At 42.5% G+C, this 26,533-nt stretch overlaps 4 protein-coding genes and 1 pseudogene across 7 annotated transcripts; 2 read left to right on the top strand and 3 right to left on the bottom strand.

Moving 5' to 3' along the window:
- The first annotated feature begins 498 nt into the window (after nucleotides 1–498).
- On the top strand, nucleotides 499–4,738 carry LOC307020647 (N-acetylaspartate synthetase-like). Of its 3 annotated transcripts, none has more exons than XM_079652170.1 (4): nucleotides 499–659; nucleotides 2,158–2,338; nucleotides 2,612–2,776; nucleotides 4,288–4,738. In XM_079652170.1, the coding sequence occupies exons 1-4, from the start codon at nucleotides 504–506 to the stop codon at nucleotides 4,680–4,682; spliced, it is 897 nt and encodes a 298-aa protein (XP_079508296.1). In that variant the 5' UTR covers nucleotides 499–503; the 3' UTR covers nucleotides 4,683–4,738. The 3 variants fall into 3 exon arrangements, with proteins under 3 accessions (XP_079508296.1, XP_079508295.1, XP_079508297.1); XM_079652169.1 differs by having other exon boundaries at nucleotides 2,113–2,338; nucleotides 4,288–4,737; XM_079652171.1 differs by lacking the exon at nucleotides 499–659 and having other exon boundaries at nucleotides 1,259–2,338; nucleotides 4,288–4,737.
- Nucleotides 4,739–17,136: 12,398 nt separating this feature from the next.
- LOC307020676 (histone H4) lies at nucleotides 17,137–17,886 on the top strand. Its single transcript, XM_079652203.1, has one exon. It carries the CDS (start codon nucleotides 17,152–17,154, stop codon nucleotides 17,461–17,463), a length of 312 nt encoding a protein of 103 aa, XP_079508329.1. The 5' UTR covers nucleotides 17,137–17,151; the 3' UTR covers nucleotides 17,464–17,886.
- Nucleotides 17,887–18,132: 246 nt separating this feature from the next.
- LOC307020673 (histone H2B 1.2-like) lies at nucleotides 18,133–18,704 on the bottom strand. The gene has a single exon (XM_079652200.1). The coding sequence runs from the start codon at nucleotides 18,687–18,689 to the stop codon at nucleotides 18,309–18,311; it is 381 nt and encodes a 126-aa protein (XP_079508326.1). The 5' UTR covers nucleotides 18,690–18,704; the 3' UTR covers nucleotides 18,133–18,308.
- Nucleotides 18,705–21,760: 3,056 nt separating this feature from the next.
- On the bottom strand, nucleotides 21,761–22,601 carry LOC307019973 (histone H2A-like; annotated as a pseudogene). The gene is made up of 2 exons: nucleotides 22,504–22,601; nucleotides 21,761–22,107 (listed from the first exon to the last, which is right to left on the bottom strand). The product of its transcript is annotated as a histone H2A-like (transcript).
- A 3,302-nt stretch (nucleotides 22,602–25,903) lies between these two features.
- Nucleotides 25,904–26,360, bottom strand: LOC307020656 (histone H3.2). The gene has a single exon (XM_079652183.1). The coding sequence runs from the start codon at nucleotides 26,340–26,342 to the stop codon at nucleotides 25,932–25,934; it is 411 nt and encodes a 136-aa protein (XP_079508309.1). The 5' UTR covers nucleotides 26,343–26,360; the 3' UTR covers nucleotides 25,904–25,931.
- Between the last annotated feature and the right edge of the window lie 173 nt (nucleotides 26,361–26,533).

Raw genomic sequence — 26,533 nt, 5'->3', positions numbered from 1 at the left:
TTAACAAAATACTTCTGGCAGATTCCCCTGTCTCACAGCCCAAGGGTAAAAACTGCCTTCCTCGCTCTATATGGTTTTACCAATGTCTCACACTTCCTTTTGCGTTGTTTGGATTCCCATCTACTTTCCTGGAGCTCATGGACCTGCGTGCCCACTCTGCAGCTACTTATTTCGACAGGCAGGGGCGATGCTCAAGTCACTGAGGCTGGCCGGGGGTCATAGCCAACACGAAGAGCTGTAGTGTTGGGCTTTTTTTTAATAGTCTAATAAATATAAAATCATTACCAGTTATCAGTTGCAAATGTGTATTTGAACAAAACGAAACAGCTCTATAATGGCAGGCAAAACAACGTTACTTGACTTATTTTCTAAAAAGAATATCATTCACGAGAAGAAAGACAACCTGTACAACCTGTACCTGTACACCTGATGGAGAGAGAGAGAGAGAGAGAGGGGGAGATGTTTGGGCATGTTATAGATTTTCCTGAATTTCCTGTGTGGCCATGGAACGTTTAGCCCAAGGAAAACCACATACAAAGGGTAGGGTAGATCAGAAAAACAGCCCAGTACCAGAGAGAGCACTTGAAGACATTTGTTGGATACTTCATTTCAGTGAGGGACTTGGAGGTATTGATATGGCACTACGACCAAGAAACAAGGTTTGTTCAAGCACAACAGACATTTTCTTAAAGAGGTTTATATTTGCATTAATACAATAACATTGTTCTTTATAAAATAACTGTATATTCCTGTCACCTGCATTTCTCTGACTTTTGGAGGGGACTTCGTTCCAATAGGTATTTGTCCTTTTATATCATTGCATACTTTGTTAAAGGTTTACTTTTGTATTTAAAAGAAAATACATTACTTGAGGAGCAAAACACTGTTCTCCTCAAATTTCGTATAGATTTCAGGGCGTACTTTAGTGTTTATGTTTATATCCTGGTACAATTACTAGTGACCTGTAAAACGCTTCTACTGAAGCCTTCCGAGTAAATCGCCAGAACGCCGACACCTCCTCATCTCCACCGCTCCCATGTTTTCGTTTGTGTTGCCATAAGTTAGTCTCACTGCATTTCCGTGCTGGGCTAATGCTAATGCTAATAATGCTTATACGAGGATAATAAAATGGCGGCTTCACAAAACTTTTTTTGGAGTTTTCACATTTGAAGTAAGATAAAATATGCAAACTGCCGGTTTGTTTTTTTTACTTTTTTTCAGATAAACACATTGTTACAACCCGGCTCACTCACACACACACACAAACACACACACACACACACACACACACACACACACTCACACACACACACACACACACACACACACACACACACACACACACACACACACACACACACACACACACACACACACACACACACACACACACACACACACACACACACATGCTGACCTTTCATGTTACACAGACGTCAATTTCGGCTCTGTGACTTTTCTACTGTTGTAAATATAGATTATAGCAAACTTGGAACCCATTGGTTTCAGTCACGGTCAATATTTCTAGTTTGCTGGTGTGCGATAATGGATAATGCCTCCAGGCTTCCTCCTCTGTACGCTGGTCATTGTCTCCAGGATTGAGGTTTGATTTGAGAAAAAGATCTAAGTCTAAAATATTTCACAAGTTGCATGCCTCTTTTGCTCTCCAATGCAGCCATTTTTAACTGAATGCAAACAAAGCCTACTCAGACATTGCACTATACTGGAACATAATTGCATAAAAGGCTCTATGAATTAAAACACTTCCATTAACCAAAATCCGTGTTGCCCTAAAGATGCTGTATTCATATTCAGGTTGGAGAGTACTTCAGAATAATACTTAGTAGAGTGCTCCAACAGTTTCAACAAAGCACTGTTAGCATTAACTTTCCTGACTGGACATCTGTCTCCCTGTCTCTGAAAGCTACACATATTTTCACATATAGCTTTGGGTGCTGATAAGATGGGTGTGGGTGGCATTCCCCAGTTGTGTTGGGGATTTTCTATTGAGGGTTGACATATGGAGACAGCACAAACAGACATTGTTACATTCCTCAGAAAGTTGAACCTGCATTGTCTGCATCCTGATCACCTGTTGTTGTTTTTTAAAAGTTTAAAATGGAGGAAATAACAAGAAAAACTGAGGCCCAAAAACAGGACAATGGACGAAAAGAACAAAAGGGATTCCAAGTTGTCGTTGTGCGTGAGTTTGAGCTGGCAGACAAAGCAGAGATACATCGGATCTTTTCTGAAGGGATGATGGAGAGGGTAGTGGACGCCGCTTTCCGAGGCTTGAGATATCACCCAGAAAGTCTCCTGCTGTATACTGCTTTGACAGGTAATATGAAGATATAAATTAAGTGCTTTTGCGATTGCTTTGTCTTTCAAAAGGAACACTTTTGTGTACACAAACACTCAGCATATCTTCCTTTTTTACCCTTTTTATTTGTATGTAACTTTCAAATTAATTTATGTTTTCTTGTTGCTTTCTGTTGGATAATTCTCTTGTCATTCCAATATGTAGGCCACAATTTGACCAATAAAGTTAAAATTCTACAACTTGACATTTTCTTTACATCCATACATCTTATCAATATCTTTCCTCTGGCAGTTGTCTGTTTTGTCAGCACCATGTGTTGGTGGGTGATAGGACTCCTCCCTGCATTAGTGCTCTGTGGCCGCTACTTCTACAGCAGACGTGCGATCCTTGACTACCTGGAGCAAGCTATGAGCGGAGACATGGGCGACATGGAGGGATTTTACATGAAATCACCAGGTATTGTTTTCTTGTATAATTTCACGTACATGTATCAAGCGGTAACCACAAACTTCGATAGCATATCTGTTACAATACTTTTAGTTTCCATTTCCTCAAATGATGAAGGGAGAATAATACAATTTATGCACTGGAGAGTTGCATTTCTGTAATTTATTACAGCCAAAGTTGTGCATTTAAATACCTTGTCATAATTTAGGAATAAAAGTGCAAAATGTAAGCTGAGATACTGTTCAACCTTATTTTGTTCTTACTAGCATGATTATCCTACCAGGCAAGGGCCAAGAGTTTCCATGTATCAGGGGCCCGATTGCCTTCCCTATACCAAATGACATACAATTACTACAAGAAAGCTGCAAAGAAACACAATAAACTCACAACGTCTCTGCAAAACAACCACAAAGAGAGAAAAAATGACTACGAAGAAACAAACAAAAAACACTGTGAAATGCGTTATGTCTTCAACGAAACACAAAGCAACCAAAAGAGGCTGAGTAACGAGAGTAATAAAGTTTATGAGTCAGACTCCTTTGTATAAAAGATGGTGTGGCCTTTTGCTTGTCTGTGCCCCAGGGCCTGTAAAGCTGGTAGTTGTGTTGCTTATTGAACGTTTTAGTGGGAAAATGTTTCTGTCAAGTTGCTACAAAGCAGTTTCTGATAATGGACACAAACAAATTAGTTTACTAGCTATGCCACTCACTTAATGTAACATTATGGTCACAATATATTAGTAGCAAGTTGGTCTATTATTTGTTCTTTATATTTAGTTTTCAATAAATAGTTTATTGATATATATATACATTTTATAATGTTAATATATATTTATATTTAAGGTGTATTTGCTATGATCTATCTTAGTGTTTCCTGTTTCATTTAGAAAAGGTTCTCTCACCCTGTGTGATATCTGTTTTTTTTCCTGTCTTTGTATTTTCCCGCCCTTTTTGTGCTTGTTTGACCCGTCCTGATTGTTTCCACCTGTGTATAATCACCCTTTGCGTTTTGTGCCTACCCTTTCCAGCTGTTTCTTGTCAATGTTATTAGTCCTGTCTGAGTACATGCATTTATTGTCCTGTCCTTGTTCCTGATGTGGTCAGTCTGTCTGTATTTGTCCCTGGCTGATTCCTTGCATTGCTGCCCTTATTCCCTGTGCCATCCCTGTATGTCTTTCAATTCATTTGGATACTTTTGCTTGTATTTCCTTCCTGGTTCCTCAGTGCTTTTGTGTTTTCAGATTTGTGTTACAAACTTGAGTTCACTAAAGCTCACTTTTGGTTTTGAATACCTACCACCATTGTGTCTCTGCTTTAGGGTCTAATCTGCCAAAAATGTATTTTTAATTTGTATTTCTTCAATCATGTGCAATGCCTTGCTAATATGCTGCTGCTATTACATTTTTAGCAGTTCAACAAGAGCATCTAACCTAATTGTTGGAGATGCCAATGTTCCTTGATGCTGTGAAATTAAGTTATAAACTGTCTCATCTATGTCACTTTCCTTGGCCCCCACCTTAGCCTCCTGTCTTTGGGTAGCAGTGCTGGAGGGCAAAGTGGTGGGTTTGGTAGCAGCAGTGGACCAGAAGCAGCCAGGGGGGGCCGTCACGCTGCAACGGATGTCTGTTGACTGGAGACGTCGCCGGTGTGGAGTCGGTGTGGCGCTGGGAAGGAAGGTTCTGGAGTTCGCTGTCACTCATGGATACTCCAGGGTTGCCTTGGGAACCACAGCCTACTCGCCTGCTGTCCACAAGCTCTACTTGCGTCTGGGCTTCCGCTGTGTGGGGGTCACTATCGAGAACGTCACACCTGGTGCAAATTGGTCCGTACTTGAACAGATTTTCTACAGGGTTCGCCAACATCAATATATCCTAGATGTTCAAAATAACGGCATCACTTCAAATAAACAAAATTAAATTGGAAGGAATGTCAAATAAAGAGATGTTTCAGTCTGTTTGAAAGCTTATCTCAGTAACTACCCATTATAAACTTGTATGACATCTTCTATGCAAGAAATGCAGTACTGAATAATTATAATATCAAAATCAGTACCCATAATTGAACTGTGCAGATTTACATCAATGAAAACTGCAGCAGATTCAAAAGGTGCCAATTTTCTTTTACTCTTGTTATTATTTTTCCCCCTTTGTTCTGCATCATTGGTTGTTCACATTCCTTGCACTTCGAGCAATACAATTGCTAACAAAGCACTTATATACTAACAAAGGGCTGGCTTATCTAAAGCCAGTTGAGTAGCACTTGAAATGTTTGGCTCTATGAAACCTGATGTACCAGTGCATGACATTAAGGATTTTGGGAGATGGCCCTGTGGGCCATCTAAGCTAATTTACAGATGGCCCTGAGCCCAATAGAGATTGACCTGAAAAATGCGCGCGGACGAAATGGCACACGAAGGGTTCGGGGGGCCTCCCCCTAGAAAATTTAGATTTGTGCAGGTCTTATATGCGGTCTGGTGCATTCTCTAGACTGAATTATAAGATGAACCACCACAATATCATATTGTACAATTTAAATGTTATTCTTCATTTCACTTGTTCGTTTGCTCGCTTGCATGCCCTGCATAGCTATAAGAAATACTTAAGTTGTTGGTCAAGACACTTTCCATCTGATGAAGGCAAATGCCTTCCCAGATGTAAAAAAGTAGAAAACATTACATTCAGTTATAACTGCCAAAACAAACATTATTTACACTATTATGGCCCCTGTTAAAAATATTTGTAATGTTATCTACTGTAAGTTGGTCGAACGAATGCCTCCTCATCGGGAAGCTGACCGAGCAGACCCGAGCAGCAGTCGAGAGGAGCGGAGCGCATCCGCGAAGCACACAAAATGGCGACGTCAGAGTTCCCATTAGCCGGCAAATCTAAATCTCTTCGGTCAAAATAATTTCCCTTTAGCGCAATACCGCTTCAGTTGCGCCACTTATGTGACAGACAAGAAGAGTATGTGACAGACAAGAATAGTCCATTCTAATGTCTAACACTTAATGTGGAGAAAGAGATGTCCTGTATGGGTTGATTGTGCGTTGATCTGTTGGTAATGCCTCGGGGTTCCGGTGGGCATGTAAACAAATGTATAATGCTGCGCTATACTTTGTGGACTCACCCAGTTGCATAGCGACATTTATTGTTTAGGTGTCTTTTAATAAGCAGGAAGTCTTATCATTAGCTAGAACTAGCTAGATCTGATCAATATGGACATAAACGCGAGAGAAGTCTAATCGTACGGGAGAGAGAGATCAGCTGCTGCTCTTGGCTTTCGCTCTTCCAAACATTTGGAGCAGGGCAGGTGGCAACACTGGACTGTGACTGGATGAGAGATGGCAGAGGGAAGTGACGGGGCAGGAAGCGAGTTAGGAGACATGGAAGGAGTAGGTGGGAGTTATGGAAATGGAGAATGGGATATAGTGAGGAGGAATAAACGTAAAAAACAAGGAAATACTCATTCGGATGAGAGTAATAGTGAGGGTGAAAGGAGAGAAAGAGTAGTCGGAAATAGGCAACAGGAGTTCATGGTGGTTGTGAAACTTGCGAAAGAGGGAGCTTCGTTTGGCGAGTGGAACCCTATACGGTTAACGAAATCGATCAGTAAAGAAATCAGGGAGGTAATGAGTGCCAAAGTATTGAGGAATGGATCAATGTTGATCAAATGTAGGGATAGAGAGCAACAGGGGAGGGCAATAAAGATGAGTACCGTGGAGGGTAAGAAAGTGGAGTGTTCACTGTTTAGTGGTAAAAAGCTAGTCAGGGGAGTGGTGACAGGAATCCCCGTCAGAATTACAGCGGATGATGTGAAAGAGAATATAACAAATGCAAAAATAAGTGATGTCAAACGCATGAAAGCAAACCGCAATGGGGTTAAAGAAGATAGTCTTTCGGTTCTGATCACCTTTGATGAGAAAAGGCTTCCGGAAAAAATACTTATTGGATATATGTGTTATTATGTGAGACCGTATGTTCCACCACCAATAAGATGTTTTAAATGTCAGAGATTTGGACATGTGGCGGCAGTGTGCAGAGGGAAACAAAGGTGTGGCAGATGTGGTGGAGATCATGAATACGGCAAATGTGAAGAAGGGGTAAAGCTGAAATGTTGCAATTGCGGAGGGGAGCATAGTTCAGCGTACCGTGGATGTGAGGTTAGCAAGAAAGCAGAAGAGGTGCAGCGAGTCAGGGTGACGCAGGGAGTAAGCTATGCAGAGGCAGCAAAGACAGTTTCAGGAGGAACGCAGGTTACAATGGAAAACAAGAATAAGAGCAAAGAAACAGAAAAAGTCCACAACTGTGTTAAGTTGAAGGAGGACACTCTGATAGTGAGTAAAACAGAGTTTGTATTGTTTATGGCAGAGATGATCAACTGTTCAGCGCAGACTAAAAGCCGGAATGAAAGAATAAAAATAATTGTCAGATCAGCTGAAAAGTACCTTGATGTGAAACGGATGCACTGGGAAAGTGTGAAAGATATACTAAATGATGACGTCCAACAATCTCAGACATGCAGTGGATCAACTTGATGGTGTTAGTTGTACTGCAGTGGAATGCCATAAGTTTAATTGCAAATGGACAAGAGTTTAAAAAATATAATGACAATCTGGGAGAGAAACCTAATGTAATTTGTATTCAGGAAACATCGCTGAAACCACAACTGGATTTTATTGTGAAGGGATATACTGCAGTTAGAAGAGATAGGGACTCTGGTAGAGGGGGAGGAGTTGCAACATTCATACAGAGTGGTGTAAGTTACAAAGTTATGCATGTAAGTACAGATCATGAAGCAATAGTTATAAGGGTATGGAATGATAGAGGACCTATAGATATAGTAAATTATTATAATCCGTGTGGGAAATTAGATCAAAGTATATTAGAGGATGCTGGGGGTTTACTGCAAGGAAAAGTCATATGGTGTGGGGATTTTAATTCACATAACTCACTATGGGGTAGCAGTAGCACAGATGCAAATGGTACAGTAGTTGAAGAATTTATAGATGACCACGGGCTAGTGTGTATTAACACTGGGGAAGGAACAAGATATAATTGTACAAAGAATATAGAAACAGTAGTCGATCTGACATTTGTGTCTAGTGATATAGCAGGTATAAGTACATGGAGTGTGGTAAAGCATACTACAGTGGGCAGTGATCATTATCCTGTAATGACTAAAGTTGGGACCAACATACGTTTTGAAAAGGAGAAGAAAATTCCTAGATGGAAATTGGGAAAGGCTAACTGGGATGCTTTCCAAGTTGTAAGTATGAATAGATGTAAAACACTTCAAGAGGAAAATGATGATGATATAAATAAATTGAATGAGGAGCTCGTTAAGGTTATCATACATTCAGCTAAAGAAACAATTCCGGAAGTTGAAGGAGTTAGGTGCACCAAGAGTGTACCCTGGTGGAATGGTGAATGTAACAAATCCATTAAAGACAGAAATAAAGCATTCAGACAACTCAAACAACTCCATTCTCAGGAAGCTTTGAATCAGTATAAAAGGGCCCAGGCTATAGTGAGGAGGACGATACGAACGCAAAAACACACTTTTTGGAGGCAATATTGCAATAGCATTGGAAGAGAAGTACAGCTTGCAGATGTTTGGGGCATGATTAGGAGAATGGGGGGAGTTCGAAGGAATTATGAGTTGCCAGTTCTCATTCGTAACACTCCGTTCGATGTCTCACTATGGGATGCGCCTCATCGCGGAGCAAACAGAAGCATCAATCTCATTACGCCAATCCTGATTGGCTGGTGATCTTGACGTCAGCGTCAGGGAATCTACCCCCTATAAGTAGCTTGCGTTACGCCGCATGCATCATTCAAACACCTCTTCTCGCTTCAGAGCACATCTCTATTGGTAGCCGGGCTAGCTCACACAGTCCACAGACGGAACCAAGCTATCCAAGCTAACTTCGGTCGACAGGCGCTCGCCGGCTACTTTTATATATACTTCTGCAAGAAGACTGTTAATACTAACACACCAGTTAGTGTTGCAATCTACCTCGCTGTTTATTTCTTCGGAATTAAAGGTAAGGTTTTGATTTTTCAAGCTGGTAACACACCTGTTACTAGCTTGCCTTTCCTCACTACCGACACCAAGGTAGCGGGGACGTTTTTTTCTTTTTCTCTCTCACACCAGAGGAGGGGAAGATAAAAAGGGTATTAACACACCAGTTAATATTCTTTGAGAATAAAATTCTACACCGTCAATTTTTTCTCCGGATTAACGACAGGTGGGGAAGGATTTTTTCTCAGCAACGTACCTGTTACGAGCGGGTCCTCTCCACGCCTTCACCACGGTGAACGAGATGGACGCTTCTCTCCCTCACACCAGAGGAGTCAGGGACTCTGAGGCTCGGCTCTGCGGCTGCGGGTTGAAGATATCAGGCACAGACTCACACCAGGTCTGCTCGTCCTGCCTCGGGCTGGAACACGCCCAGGAGGCTATCGACAACCCCGGCTCGTGCGGGCATTGTGCCCGCTTCACCATCAAGAGCCTCTGCCGACGGCTAGCACGCCAAGCTAGCTTGTCGGGACAGGACCCCCTCATGTCCGCTGTTTCGCCGGCCGGCAATCTTGACATGGGGGCGTCCACCGCGGTGATTGAGCCCCGCGCTGTGTCAGGCTGGGGCTCAATAACAGCGGCAGCTGCTGAACCGGAGCCCCGCGCCGTGTCAGGCTGGGACCCGGTGGCGGCAACAGCCGCGAGAGCGGAGCCCCGCGCTGTGTCAAGCTGGGGCTCCCAACTGAACCTCACCATGGTCTCGCCCGCGGATGATGTCCTGGAGTTGGACTACATGGAGGACGAAGAGGATACCTCTGAGTTCCTCCTGTCCGACTCGTGTCATCAGCTCAGGCTGCAAAGCCGGGAGCGATGGCTGCTCTCCCGGGCGATAGCGCACCAGCTTCGCCCTGTCTGAGCATGGACCTGCAGGCCTTGTGTCAACGTGCCGCGTCCAGGCTGGACATCCCATGGCCTGAAATGGCCAAGGAGATCTCCAGGTCTCGCTACGAGGGGAAGACTTTGCCCCACGCAGCGAGGACAAAGAGGCAGCTCCTTCCAGTCTTCCCGGAGATGCTGGATGAGGTGTCGGTCTCGTGGAGAGACCGCCGCTTCAGTAATAAGGCCCCAATCAGGGTGCCTGCTCCCTGGACTGTGACGGTATGGAGAGGCTCGGCCTGCTCCGCATGCCGCCCATGGAACCGCTGGTGGCAGCCCACCTCCAACCGAGGCTGGCTCTGACACCAAGCAGGAACCCCACGCTACCGTTGAAGGCAGACCGGTCACGTTCTGCCCGGTTCAAGGTACCGAGGCAGCAGAGGCCACAGCCCGCCCCGAGTCCCCAGCCCAGGCAGGAGACGAGGACGAGCTGGCCGAGGAAATCTCCGGTTTCGGCATCTGCTGTTCAGGCACAGCCGACTCAGATTTTCGTTCACCAGTCGAGGAAAAAGAAGCGGGCGGCCTGACAGCCTCCTCTCCCCTCCTCGGTGACAGAGCTGGAAGTTCCCTGTTCCCCAGCTCCAGATGTGTTTTCGGGGTGCCACCAGGCCTCCATCTTCCCGCCGACTCGAGTGATGCCGCAACGCCATCCTCAAGTTCGCGCCAGAAGGGAAACAGACTTAATACCAGAGACAGCGAGTTCTGCTATCTGCCTAAGTCACAAAAACACATGTCACAATTGTTGTTGTTTTCAAATAAACCATTTTTCACTGTCGCATCCAGGCTTCAAGCCGAGGGCGCAGTCCAAAAAAATGAAAAGAAAGACAATAAAAACAATAAACAGTCTGTCGCCTGTCCCTCTTTTGAGAGCAGCTACGGCCTCTCTCAAAAGGCGGATAATAGACGGGTCTGTGAAGGCACCACCGCCATGCGCATGCGCAGTGACGACTGGGGTTATAGAGCCGCTACCGTCACGCGCATGCGCAGTGCCGGCTGGGGTTGTGAAGGCACCACCGTCACGCGCATGCGCAGTCTCTGTGGGGATTATCGAAATGGGGTATCATCGTGTTCAGACACTAGAGGGCCCCATAACACAACAAATAGAGACTCAGAGGGTAAAAGACGTGACATCTCCGCTGGCTCTAAGGAGCAAACAGTGGGAGATGCTCACAGCGTCTGCTTGGTACTTCAAGACAGTAACACGGGGCTACAGACTCCAATTCGCTGTCACCCCCCCTCGCTTCACGGGCGTTCTGTATTCACAAGCCCGAGGAGAGTCAGCCCAAATTCTGGAGAGAGAGATTCTCTCACTTCTAGAAAAGAAGGCTATATCTATAATACCCGCCGAGCGGAGTCAGAGCGGCTTTTATTCCAAGTATTTCCTCATTCCCAAACGGGGAGGGAACGGAATTCGGCCAATACTAGATTTGAGGGCTCTGAACAAATATCTAAAAAGATACAAATTCAGAATGCTTACTCACACATCTCTGCTGCGTCTCGTGCGACAAAACGACTGGTTTACATCAGTCGACCTGAAAGATGCGTATTTCCACATCCCAGTATATTACCCACACAGGAAATATCTGAGGTTCGCATTTCAGGGGATCTGTTACGAATACAGAGTACTTCCCTTCGGTCTGTCTCTCAGTCCAAGAGTGTTTGTACGATGTACAGAAGCCGCGATAGCCCCGTTAAGACAACAGGGTATTCGCCTGGCAACCTACCTAGACGACTGGCTGCTCCTCGCACAGTCGGAGCAGGAGGCTATTACGCAGACAAATGTCCTCGTAAAGCACCTGCTCAACCTGGGTTTCATAATAAACACAGAAAAGAGCATGTTGTGCCCGGCACAGACTGTACTCTTCCTGGGTTTACACCTGAACTCGGTGCTTTTTACAGCCCGCCTGTCAGCGGAAAGAGTGAAAGCTTTCAGAGCTTGCCTCGCTCATTTCCAGCTGCGCAAACATGTTCTTTTCAGATCATGCCTGCGGTTACTGGGGCTCATGGCGTCAGCCATCCTGGTCGTACGACTGGGACGGTTACACATGAGGGAGTTTCAGCGCTGGGTAGCCGCTCTAAAACTAAACCCCGCGCGTCATGGAGTGCGGAGAGTGATGGTTACTGTGAAATGCGTAATGGCACTGCGCCATTGGCTGCACCCGACTTTTCTGGTACGGGGCGTGCCTATGGGTGCTTTCCTTTCACGGAAGGTGGTCACCATAGACGCATGTCTGACAGGCTGGGGAGGTATTTACGAAGGTCGTCCGGTGAGGGGTCTCTGGAGCAGAGACCTCCAGCAGTCGCACATAAATTACCTGGAGCTTGTAGCGGTGTTCCTCACCCTAAAACGCTTTCTGCCTTTTCTCAGAGGACACCATGTCCTCGTGAGGACGGACAATACGACCACAATATCGTATATAAACCGACAAGGGGGTTTGCGCTCTCTCCAGTTACACATGCTGGCACGCAAACTGATCTTGTGGAGCTGCGACCGTCTCCTCTCTCTGAGAGCGACGTATGTACCGGGTGTGATGAACCTCGGGGCAGACCTGCTGTCCAGAGGTGTACCACTGTATGCAGACTGGACTCTACATCCAATGGTTGTGAGCCAGCTGTTGGTGTGTTACGGCCGAGCCGCGGTAGATCTGTTCGCATCAAAAGAAAATGCTCACTGTCAGCTTTTCTTTTCAATGCGCGATCAAAACGCACCATTAGGCGTGCACGCGCTCGCGCACATTTGGCCTCCGGTCCTCCTGTACGCATTTCCACCCCTGGCGCTGATACCCCCAACTCTGGCCAGAGTGAGGGAACGGCGACACACAATGATCCTGATAGCTCCGCACTGGCCTGCAATGTACTGGCTGGCGGAGATATATCAGCTGCTGTGCGGTCAGCCGTGGCAGCTCCCCCTACGCAGAGACATACTGTCTCAGGCGGGGGGGACGATCTTTCCCCCACACCCGGAGCGCATGGCCCTATGGGCCTGGCCCGTGAGTGGTATAATCTGAATGCAGTGGGTCTCCCGCAGAAGGTGATAAACACTATTCAGAGTGCGAGAGCTTCCTCCACTAGGTGTCTTTATGACTGTAAGTGGAGGGTGTTTGAGGACTGGTGCCTTCAAAAAGGGCACACCTCTTTTCAATACCCTGTGGGAGTGATTTTATCATTTCTACAGGACCTAATTGATAAACACAGAGCTTTCTCCACAATTAAAGTCTACCTGGCTGCTATTGCTGCATGCCATGTGGGTTTTGAGGGTAAGACGGCCGGCCAACATCCTTTGGTCTGCCGTTTTATGAAGGGAGCTCGCAGGCTCCTTCCTGTTTCCAGGTCACTGGTGCCCTTATGGGACTTGACAGTGGTTTTATATGGGCTCACTCGAGCCCCATTTTAACCCCTGGAAGAAGCTGACATGAAGCACCTGTCACTCAAGACAGTGCTGTTACTGGCCCTGGCATCCGCCAAGCGAGTCAGTGACATTCATGCGCTATCTGTACATCCTTCATGCACTCAGTTCGCCTGAGGGTTAAGGAGTGTTGCTGAAGCCCAACCCTGCCTTTATACCTAAGGTGGTTGGTTCATGTACCCCCATTGACATTGAGGCATTTCCTCCACCGCTGTGTCCCTCCGGGGAACAGCAGCCAAATTTGCTATGTCCAGTCCGTGCTTTACGCACTTATATGGACAGATCAAAAGAGTTTCGTCATAATGACCAACTCTTTGTGTCCTGGGCTAACCCTCAGAAGGGCAAGCCTGTTACTAAGCAACGGCTCTCTCACTGGATTGTGGAGGCAATTGCTTTGGCTTACACGAGTCAGGGTCTGCAGGCACCTTCGGGTTTGCGTGCTCATTCGACTCGTGGTCTGGCTACATCCTGGGCTTTGTTCAGGGGTGTTTCCATCCAAGACATTTGTGCAGCGGCGAGCTGGTCCTCGCCGCTCACTTTTGTCCGCTTTTACAGATTAGACGTCTCTGCTCCCAGTGTGGCCCATGCAGTGCTGGGCCCCCTGCTGAGTTAGAGCTCTAACTGTTAAATTCTGGTTGGGTTTGGTGATTTTCGAGATAAGCTCGTCTGGCAATACGGGAGCTACAATATCCCATAGTGAGACATCGAACGGAGTGTTACGAATGAGAACTATAGGTTACTTACGTAACCCCAGTTCTCAGAGTAACATGAAGTGAGATGTCTCACCCGACGGCCCTCCTTGCTATGGTGAAGCGAGAAGAGGTGCTTATTTTTGAATGATGCATGCGGCGTAACGCAAGCTACTTATAGGGGGTAGATTCCCTGACGCTGACGTCAAGATCACCAGCCAATCAGGATTGGCGTAATGAGATTGATGCTTCTGTTTGCTCCGCGATGAGGCGCATCCCATAGTGAGACATCTCACTTCATGTTACTCTGAGAACTGGGGTTACGTAAGTAACCCATAGTTTTGAGCAGAGGGGACATAATATCTGTCACAAACTTAGGAAAGGCGGAACTTCTAGCTCAGACATTTAAGAAAGTTCATAGTTCAGATAACCTTACAGAGGAAGCCAGGCAGTGCAGAGATAATACATTAATGGAAAACCCAAGAATATTGGATAGAGTAGAAGTGTTGGGGGATCAGGTGGATCTGCATTTTAGTATGTTTGAGTTGAGGAAAGCAATTATTAGTGCTCGTCAAACCACTCCTGGGAAAGATGGTGTTTGCTATAAAATGTTGGAATATATGACGGATAACTCTCTAGTCATTGTGTTAAGATTGTTTAATAGGGTGTGGGATTCTGGCCAACTTCCTTCGGTTTGGAAACAACCGATAATAGTGCCCATACTAAAGCCAGGGAAAGACCCTTCAGATCCATCTAGCTACAGACCTATTGCCCTGACATCGCATATATGCAAAATCATGGAAAGAATGGTTACAGAAAGGTTCACGCATATCTTAGAAAGTAAAGCTCTGTTATCCCCATATCAATGTGGGTTCCGTAGGGGTCGGAATACAATGGATTCTATATTGTGCTTAGAATCAGACATCAGGAAAGCACAGACCAACAAGGAAGTAGTGATTGCAGTCTTCTTTGATATTGAAAAGGCTTATGACATGCTCTGGAAGGTAGGACTACTAATCAAGTTAAAATCATTGGGAAATGGTGGTACAGCATATAATTGGGTTATGAATTTTTTACGGGACAGGAAAATACAAGTAAGAGTAGGTGCAGAATATTCAAGTGTGTATGATGTGGAAAATGGTACTCCGCAAGGTAGTGTATGTAGTCCGTTGTTGTTCAATATAATGATACATAACATTTTTAATCAAGTTCATCCAAGTGTGGGAAAATCTTTGTATGCAGATGATGGGGCTTTGTGGGCAAAAGGCCACAATGTAGCACATGTTGGAAAGAAAATACAAGCTGCAATAGTTGAAGTGGAGAAATGGTCAAATAAATGGGGATTCAAACTGTCAGTAGCTAAGACGCAAGTCATTTGTTTTACAAAACGGCATAAAATTGCTCCTGTATCATTAAAATTGTATGAGCAACCTCTTGAACAGGTAAATACAATAAGATTTCTTGGTGTTTGGTTTGATGGAAAGCTAACGTGGAGCAATCATATAGGAAAAGTTCAAAGTAAATGTAAAAAGGTCAACAATGTACTTCGGTGTTTGGTGGGACAGGAGTGGGGAGCGAGTAGGTCATCACTACTGAACATATATTGGGCACTCATGAGACCTGTATTCGATTATGGGTGTATAGCGTTCATGGCAGCAGCAGAATCAAACCTTAAAAAGCTGGATGTCCTACAAGCTCAGGCCCTGAGGATTTGTAGTGGAGCTTTTAAAACATCTCCAGTATCAGCAATACAGGGAGAAATGGGAGAAATGCCTTTAAGGATAAGAAGAGTGAAGTTAATGTTGGCATACTGGGTAAACCTTCAGGGGCACAGTGATAGTCATCCAGCGAAAAGTATTTTGAAAGACTGCTGGGAGCACAATGAGTCACATTTAACAAGTTTCGGATGGATTGGTGATGTTAAAGCGGCAAGTATAGGATTGAATCAAATACAGTATTGCCCCACAGTTGCAATCTCGTCCATTCCACCCTGGTTATTCCCATTGCCAAGTGTAGACCTCAATATACAAAAAGAGTTGAAGGAAAAGAAAGAAATACCATTATGGCGCATAGTCCAGAATTATTTTGCAAGATATCACTCACACTCAACAATCATATTTACAGATGGCTCCAAAGATCCAGAGACAGGGCGTGCAGGGGCAGCAGTTTATATCCCAGTGAGTAATTCACATATAAAGAAAAGGGTAACAGACCATGTGTCAGTATACACCACAGAGTTGTTGGCATTGGTATTGGCATTGGAATGGATAGAGGAGAAAGAAATACATAATACTGTAATTGCATCTGACAACTATTCAGCTTTATCGAGTATACGATCAGGCAGATCTTCATTTAGAATGGACATAATAAATGAAATATTTCTAATTTTGTATAAAATGCAAATCAAAGGCATAGCAACTCGTTTCATCTGGGTTCCTGCTCATGTTGGTGTGGAGGGTAATGAACAGGTGGATATTCTGGCCAAACAAACACTCAGAATTACGAATATAGACATTGAAGTTCCACTCAGCAAAGCGGAGGTTAAAACATTCATACATATATATGCGCAAACAACATGGCAAGATCATTGGGACCTTAGTGACACAGGAAGACATCTTTATAACATTCAAAGGTATGTGGGGGATGGAAGGAAGGTGGGGTTTAAAAGAATGGAGGAAAATGTCATTTCTCGGATGAGAATAGGTCACACAGGTCTCAATCATACATTAAGGGTAATAGGAAAGCATCCAACCGGAAAGTGTACACACTGTGCCAGCCAGAAACGGTTGAACATGTTTTGCTGCATTGCAGGAAATATAGTATTCAGAGAAATGTGCTTTTCCAAACACTGAAGAAAGCAAAATACATTGACTTTTCGCTATCAGGGCTGTTAGGGGAAACATCAGGCAATATGTATTGTGAGCTTATTACGTTTCTTAGAGAAATTGATCAATTTAAAATAATCTAGAGTTTTGGTTTTATTTATTATATTGTTTGTTTTATTTTGTTTATTGTTTTCTGCATAGTCTCTTGTCCATACTCCAGTCCAGTTGGTGGCGGTAATGCACCTAAAATTTGGTTTGCCAACCGCTAATAAACACTAAAGAAGAAGAAGAAGAACGCACGAGCAAGACGTTGATCGAAATTGCGCAGGTCTCGCTTGTCTCAAACAAGCCTAGTGTTTTGAAAGATTATGTGGAGGCTGCAGCGTTGGCCCCACCTAGCAGCTTTCCCGCTCTCCGTCTTCTCTTAGGTCCGCAGTGAATGTTTAAAAGCTGCCGGTCACCTTGCTTTCACTCATTCGTTCTTTGCTAGCCGACATAGCAATACCTGAAAATGAGTGGAAGAGGAAAAGGAGGAAAGGGACTCGGCAAAGGAGGCGCCAAGCGTCACCGTAAAGTTCTCCGTGATAACATCCAGGGAATCACCAAGCCCGCTATCCGCCGTCTGGCTCGCCGTGGCGGAGTGAAGCGTATCTCCGGTCTGATCTACGAGGAGACCCGCGGGGTGCTTAAGGTCTTCCTGGAGAATGTGATCCGTGATGCCGTCACCTACACCGAGCACGCCAAGAGAAAGACGGTGACCGCTATGGATGTGGTGTATGCCCTGAAGAGGCAGGGCCGCACTTTGTACGGCTTCGGAGGTTAAACATTTACACCCTGACATACTTGGTAAAACAACGGCTCTTTTAAGAGCCACCCAAATTACTCAAAAGAGTCAGTTTCCTGTCGGCAATATCACACATTTTTCAGTCAATGAACATTATATCAAACCTAAAATCCATCAACAGCTCTTGCTAGGATTCTTATATTATGATGGTCACCTATTGGACAATGTTGTTTATCCGACGTCCAAATCAATTCTGTTCTAAATACCACATATTCAGTCATTTAAATTCTAAGTTATTGCAGCATTTCACCAAAACTTATGCCATTAACGTTTAAGTTCAATTAAACAAAATACAAATACTTGGTTTGACTGTAATGGAAACTGCTGACCTAAATTTGAAGAATAAACTTAACTCCTCCCAAATAATTAAACAAACACGTACATTTGGTGTGGGGCACAACGAGGGAGTTACTCAACAAAATGTATTATTTAAAAGAAGGGAATATGGAGGCGACATTAAAAAGTAATATTATGCTGATTTCATAAATGAATATACACCTTTGAATGGAATGGAGTATATAAATATATTTGTTTTAAATAAAATACAAATATGGTGGATATATTATATCACTTATTGAAAGCACCTACGTTTTTTTCCGTAGGCTAATAAATTGTACTTATACTGCAGAGGAAAAAAAACACCACCTGGCACACACGTTGTGTTTTGCCTGAGCCATTGTGTAAAGTTGTTAGTAAACAAGGCTTCTTTGAACGGTTTACATGGATCATGCATGACACTTATTCAAAACAAAGGAAGATGTCTATAGATGCAGTAGGTGGCTCTTAAAAGAGCCTTTGTGTTGTTGGTATATCAGCAGCAGAGTTTACTTGGAGCTGGTGTACTTGGTCACGGCCTTGGTGCCCTCAGACACGGCGTGTTTAGCCAGCTCTCCGGGCAACAGCAGGCGGACAGCGGTCTGAATCTCCCTGGAGGTGATGGTGCGGCGCTTGTTGTAGTGAGCCAGACGAGAGGCCTCACCGGCGATGCGCTCAAAGATATCGCTTACGAAGCAGTTCATGATGCCCATGGCCTTGGAGGAGATGCCGGTGTCGGGGTGGACCTGCTTCATCACCTTGTAGACGTAGATGGCGTAGCTCTCCTTCCTGGACTTTCTCCTCTTCTTTCCAGTCTTGCTAACGGTCTTTGCGACGGCTTTCTTTGAGCCCTTCTTGGCTGCTTTAACGGGGGGTGCATCGGCAGGCATGATGTGAGAGTGAGGTTGGTCAGACTCGGTGCCTCTCACACACACCGCGGCCAACTTATATCCCCTCGATGCAAATATAGCTGCGCTGTTGCTCGCACGGGATTGGTTGTCGTCTGCACGTGACTGAGCCTACGATGTACTTAGAGCAGATGTAGCCTATCTACTGTACTGTATTGTAAAAAGGGGGGGAAAGTATTTAAACATTATTCTGCACCCCCCCCCTCGTTTTATGTCTTATCCACAGTAATCAACGTACAACATGTCTAATATCAGCTAATGTAAGGTGCTTTGAGGACTTTGGAAAGCCCTCAAATAAATACCATCAATCAATAATTGATTCCAAATGTATTTCAATAGTCAGGAAAGGGATTCTCAGAGCATCGTTATTGGTTGTCTGAATTGTAATCAATGTATTGTCACACTTTAACAATAATGAAGAAGGGCTTATTTATATCCACTCGAATCCTGTTTAAATCAGATGACTCTATGCAAGACATTGATTTGTCCTATCTGAGCTATGTGTGTATTCAGGAGAAGCCTGGTTCTAAGATTGGACTGTCCAGACCTGCCAGCAGTTAACTATTGGACACAGTTTTATTATTATAAACATGAGAGCACAACACAATCGTCTGAAAACACTTATTTTCACAGAGCACATCATTGCAATTTTGTATTGATCAAATTAATGTTTTACCTTTATAAACATATTCTATTTGTCTTGATTTAATGGCATGAACCATATTCCCTCTGCTTTTTTTGATGAACACAATAATTAGCATAATCTTGTATTGTATGTAAATTGTTGATTTTTTTAAGTGTATCTTATTCTCTACGTGTATTTTGAAGAAGTCTCTATTCTGTGCTCTAATGGCCCATACTTTGTCTAGGATGTTCAGTTGTATTGTAGTTTTTACTTTATTTCTAATTATGTTATTAATTATTAGTATTTTAATGTCTTAATTCATCTTTAGTTCAGTTTGTAGAACCCCCTGTTAACAGAGGATCCAGAGGAGAGTTGCTGTTCTACCATGATTGGAAACAATCTCAATATGGTAACTTATTGAACTACTTTATGTCAATAAAACAGGTTTGTATGTTGCATTCCTAAAAGAGTGTTGAAAGAATATTCACATTTCAAAGTCATTTGCTAAAAGGGATTTTTGAATGATTTCTTAGATCTTCTCTTAGTACAAATATATTCATCCTATGAACCTCAGTTAACAGAACTCCTTGTAAGTAAACATTCATATTGTATTGATGAGAAATTAAAACAGAATGTAAGATGTATTTAAGATTCATTAGCAGTAGGCCAATGTTTAGCTTCAAACAGATGGCCATACATTAAACATTTAAAACTAACTCATATGATATATACCTTTTACATCAGTTATGTCACCAGGGGTCCTTAGAGGTTTCTGGTCTTCCAGCATCAGACTCCCTCGCCCCGGCGACAAAGCAATGGTTAATGTTCAAAGACTTGTGTTCAGGTGGCTCCTCCCCTGATCTAAATTTGAAAATGCAATATTAATTTATAAACAGTCAGAAATAGACAGAAGATATCTGGCTTATGCTCTTTGATCACTATGTTTTATATCAACTCAATAAAATCAATACAACATGTTTTATTCTCTGTAAAAGCATGTGCTTTTGCATATGAAAGCAAATAAATCAAAGGTCACTGTGGACTTATTTTTCATCTATGTCATAAGTCCATTATTCTTGCAAAATAGCAAGCACTATTTTATTGTTTTATGTCCTATATTTATGTTGCATTGTTGGAGAAGCCTTGGACTTAATTGTCTTTACATATCTACACTGTATGTGCATAACAATAAAAGTATGTATCTCAGTAGGGGTGACTCTTTCCAAATGTGTGCTATTTGTTGATTAAGCCATGTGCTTTAATACCAACACGGTTTCTATTTTAAAAAGGGATTAAATATGAATATATGTGTATATATATATATATATATATATATATATATATGTATATATATATATATATATATATATATATACATATTTTTATATATATATGGGAAACGGTATCTCGATCTCTCTGTCTGTACACACAAACTGAAAGATTGACAATAAAGTTGAAGTCTGATTGGAAACCCAAATACAAGCTTTTTGATTTCATATTTTATAGAATATAATCACAAATAAAGGAACATACACCTCTCCTCTCTTCTGCAGCACAGTTCATTATTATCATGTATACAGCTATTTATTTAATGTATAACTTCTCTTTAATATACTATTTACAGTTAGATTATATACCATTATTTAACAATGATGTAAAAACACCATCAGGAGAAAGTAGAGTATATGAGGGTCCAAGGACAGAGGGGGTTGTATTCATATTCTGTACAAACTGAGTCCACTGAGCCAAATGAAAAATGTGTGATATTGGGCTGTATAAATAAACTCTGAGTACACTTGAGTCGTGATGTGGCTCACTACAGAGGGAGAGTTCTCTACATAGTACATCCAGCCTGCAGTAAAATGTGTCTAAATACAGAAACAGCTGATAAAAAAGGAGTCAACTCTCTGGATAGAAGTGTATGGTTCTTAAAAGAGCCTTTGTTGAGTTGTTGAAGTGGGATCAGGGTGTAAAACGTGCAATACAGATCTGTCTCTATATACATACCTATAATCATAGAAATACTGTGATACATTTTTGATTGACCTATATTGTTACACTAATCAAACAATAGCTTTAAATTCTATGTTGACACACTGGGTCAACTTGTACAGGGGTTTGAAGTTAATGAGCCCTAAAAAGCATCAGGTTTATTTTTTTAGTCTCAGTAGCCTACAAGTTAAAAATACTCTCTCCTTAAGGTGGACCTTAATTAGTGAATGTTTGGAAAATCTAGAGAAATGGTAATAAGTCTTGAAAAAGCAGTAACACCACAATATACATCATTAGGGTAGTGGATATTACATACAAGACATTATAGTCGTGGATTAAATAAATATAAAAGTTGTGGGTGAAGGAAAGCTCTCTGGATAGAAGTGTGTGGCTCTTAAAAGAGCCTTTGTTGTTTGTTGAAGTGGGATCAGGGTGTTCACTTCTTGGCGGCCTTCTCGGTCTTCTTTGGCAGCAGCACAGCCTGGATGTTGGGCAGCACGCCTCCCTGAGCGATGGTCACTCACTCCTCCCAGCAGCTTGTTCACCTCCTCGTCGTTGCGGACGGCGAGCTGCAGGTGGCGGGGGATGATACGGGTCTACTTGTTGTCCCGGGCGGCGTTTCCAGCCAGCTCCAGGTTCTCAGCAGTCAGGTACTCCAGCACAGCGGCCAGGTACACCGGGGCTTCCTTCCTCAGATGCCTGTGGACACGGCCGACGGGGAACTGGAGGCCGGCACGAGAGGAACGAGTTTTAGCCTTGGCTCGGGCCTTTCCTCCGGTCTTCCTTTTTTTTTTTTGAAAACTTTATTTTATATTATTTGGGCAGTACATGATATACAAAGGTTACATTAATAATACATATAACACACAATGAATAAATATATAAATAACATAAAGAGAGCACGTTTATATTCCAATGAGACTCAGTTCGGTCAGACTCAAAATGCCCCATGGCTGAGTCTGGGATTTGTCCAGGGTTTTTCTTCTCCTTAGTTCAGTGATAACCTGTTTCACGATGGTGCCTCTGTTTATGATCGTCTGATTTAGTATCATTTTGCACCTTGTCTTCCAGATCTTCATACATGTTATACAAATTACCAGCTGAAAAAGTTCCCTGTGTTTATTGTCCATCCCCTCATCCAGAATACAATAAATCATTGAGATATAATTTACATTGAACTCTAAGCCGATGCCCCGTAGGAGCGACCACACCTCCTGGGCTCTGTAGCAGTCCATGAGGAGGTGCTGTAAAGTCTCGTCCTCCTCACAGTTAATCATGGGGCATGTTCTAGTTTTCACATAGCAGCTCTATGAAACCACAGCTCTGACCGCAAGTCTGTTGACTGATATCAGCCACCTCACGTCTCTCATGCTCTCCGATAACTGTTTACTTTTCACTAATGTTAAGACTTTGTTACCTTAGTCAGGTGTTTTTGTATGTTATAACACCTCCATATTTGAAATCGTTTATCATTTTAAAAATGACTCTATTCGGTAGTCCGATCCAACCAATCCCTAAATGCTGAACTTCAGTTGTGAAGTCACCATAATCTAATTTGTAATATGGTTCATTTCTTGCTCTGCCTCTTCTTTTCTTCCATCCCATTTCTCCATCCTCAACCCAAGGTGCTTTCCTATTGATTGCAGCTGAGATGTTTTTTCCAAAGGTAATTTTTAGTTTAATCCGGTCTTCCCTCTTCCAGACATAATTGCTTTTCTCGGGTTTACTAAAAAGCGTGACTATCTCATCGCCACAGCGGATATTTATATCCACCAGCTGCTCTCTGATTGGCCATCAACGAGCGTATTGAAGATCGTCCAATCAGAAGGAAGCTCACGTCTTCTTCCAGTTGCTACTAAAAATAAAGACACTAAACCTGGAGCTATTCTAGTAAATGTATTGAATATATGTATAATCTCTGTCAGATGAGCACAGTGTCAACAATTCCGGCCTATTTATTTATTTTCATCATTTTACAATGTGACGCTAACAGCCTACTGATGCAGGCAGCTCACAGCAGCAAGTAAAGAGAAAGAGATGAAGTTACACAATGAAATAATAATCAACACATGATGAAACCCAAAGTAATTCTGACAGTGAAGTCCTATTAAACCTCTGTGTCAATATATTATCACTTTATTGTATTAAAATGACACATACATTTAATACATCAAATTGAAGTTCTAGTTGTAAATCACTACTATCACCTGAGCAGATCTAATGGACCTAAAGGCAGCTTTATTCTTTGTTGAGAAAAGGCTCATTGATTTTCGAACAGAACAGGAAGCGTAATCTTCTTGTTAAGATAATGTGTATTTATTATATAAAGTGCATCTTCTCTGACGAAAATCTAAAAATGAGTCAATGAAGGATGGAGATAGCGAGAATAAAAGATGGAAGAAACATATTAATACCACACTGTATGAAGTAATAAACTAGAAGTAAAAGCTGTGCTGTAAACATGTTCCTTCAAGTGTTTACATTATCATGAAAAGGTGGATAAGGATGTCCCAGACCTAGTGTTATATAATTATATCTAATATCACTTATTAGTGGTTATGTTTAGTTTAGTTTAGTTAACTGTTAACAGATTCACAAGGATAACAAATGATACACAAATAAAATAATATAGTAACTGTTGTGATAAATACATATTTGGGTTTGGATTGTTAGATATATGTACATGTAAGTGTGCAGGTGTTAGTTCAAACAGTACAGTTACTGTTACTTGGTCACAGGTTTGGCCCCTGGCTGTTCAGCCTGACGGCTCCAGCCACAGAGGACTGTCCGAGGAGGGATGAGTCTGAGGGTGGACGTACTCCTCATATTTATTTCCCCCTGAATGTGTTCCTGTTTTTTTATCATGTTTTATTTTAAAATTGAAGTGGTGTATTGTGTATTATGTAACTTTGCTGTCCGGGACAAATAAAGGTCTTCTGATGTACCCCAAAGCTGTTTGTCATTTTCAATTTCTTTGACAATATTTAATCAAATAAATGTGTATTGTCAATAGGTGTCCATAAAGTCTAAATATACCTGAACTATTTTTGATAGTTTTTAAATTACAAACAGAAAAACTAAATGGAACATGGTGTAATTTAAATAGTCTAAAGTTTCTATTAATAATAATAAAATACACCTCTTTATACCCACAGTTTGAATACAAACGTATTATAACTGTGAAAAAGTTCTGTTTCAAGTTAATACAATATGATATAAAACACCAATAATACTTACATGTGTTTTGTACATTTTTAATGATCAGGAAGTCTTAAGCATATTCTTCATCAATTGTTCCGTTATGAGATTGATGTCATATTCTTTAGGAAATAGTTGACTCTGTTGTGAAATGAAAACTTGCTTTCTTATTTTACTGATGCATCAAACATCTTGGTGGGAGAACAATTTCACTAAAGCAAAATAGAGTCAAGTAATCCATAATTATCCGTTTGGTCACTTTGCCTTAATCACATTATTATTAACTTTTTTTCTATTGGCATAGTAACAAATTATATTATGGCCTTTTATTATTTTATTACTGTTTATACCTTTACATTAAGGAAAGCTTATATTCAATGTTCTGTTGTAACATTGTTAAAATAATGGTTGTTGGCTTGATTACATTTAAAGTAATAACATTTGTTAATAAGGTTTAACCCATCAAATGAAACGTTGGACTAAACTATGCCGTTAAATCTCCATCCGACTGTTTTTCAGTAGGATGGCAAGTTCCTATCTTTAAACAATTATTTGTTTTTTCTCATAACAGATTTGATTTTCTGACGTGAATCTAACTTTGGCGACCATGTAAGGTCATTATTAAAAGGTAGAATTAATTTGTTTTGGGTTATTTATGTATTTATTTATAGAAGGACCATGCATACAAATATATTAATCTCAGCAAAGAGAAGAGATGCAATATGCCAGATCATAGCTAATAGCTCATTTTCATCTGTGGTCCTCAGGTTGACTAAAATGATGCAAAACATTTCATTTGGATAATTTACTGACAGAATAAAAAACTCAATACTGACCTCACCACGTTCAAAGAACTTCACCACCTTCAAATAACTTCACTTCTCCAATCTGGCTTTTAAGGTGTGGCTGTTGTTATTGCTTGCTTTTAAAATTTGACTTCAACCTTGTGAATTTGTTGTTCTTTTCACCATCTCTGTGAAGCGACTTTGAGCACCTGTAAAAGCGCTTACAAAATAAACCTGTTTATTACTCACCTGTTCTCAGTGTTTAAAGTGAATAAGTTATAACGGTAACTTTTAGTCAACTTAAAAACGACCTTCCCCCAAAGTTATTAAGTAATATACATATCCCTCTTGGGTTTTAGAACTTTATTACATATTTCTATGTAAATAGTTTGGATGATCCATAATTGACATACACTTGTTTACACTGACCTGTTACTCACATATTATTGTCTTTGTAAGTTCAGTAAGCAACTTGAACAATTTCATGTTTCATTCATCACGGTAGTTAACCAAAAGTAATAAGAACCAGTGTCATCATAATAATGAGTAGGATTGTAACTCTTTGAAAATGTGTGTGGCTCTTAAAAGAGCCGTTGTGTTAGAGTGTTCTGGTCTCAGGTCAGTTTAAGCCCTCTCCCCGCGGATACGGCGGGCAAGCTGGATGTCCTTGGGCATGATGGTGACCCTCTTGGCGTGGATGGCGCACAGGTTGGTGTCCTCGAACAGACCAACCAAGTAAGCCTCGCTGGACTCTTGCAGAGCCATGACGGCGGAGCTCTGGAAGCGCAGGTCGGTCTTGAAGTCCTGAGCGATCTCCCTCACCAGACGCTGGAAGGGCAGCTTGCGGATCAGCAGCTCGGTGGACTTCTGGTAGCGGCGGATCTCCCTCAGAGCCACGGTACCGGGCCTGTAACGGTGAGGTTTCTTCACTCCGCCGGTGGCCGGGGCGCTCTTACGAGCAGCCTTGGTGGCCAGCTGCTTCCTGGGGGCCTTTCCTCCAGTGGATTTACGCGCTGTCTGCTTGGTTCTGGCCATTGTAGTTTCTCAGTGTTCACAGCGAGAGAAGGAGTGCTGTGTATCTGTGAGCAGCAGCCTTTTAAAGGAGCTGCCGGAGCAAGGCAGCGCTGATTGGTGCAGGCCGGAAGACACGTGCGCTGTAGCTGCTTTACTATTGGACAATGTAAACCACTCCTCCATAGGGGATGATCCGGGGGCACCTCAAATGA

Source organism: Notothenia rossii, assembly GCF_949606895.1.
Source record: "Notothenia rossii genome assembly, chromosome: 9".
NCBI classification, from domain to species: Eukaryota; Metazoa; Chordata; class Actinopteri; order Perciformes; family Nototheniidae; genus Notothenia; species Notothenia rossii.
This window is presented reverse-complemented; position numbering and strand designations above follow the sequence as displayed.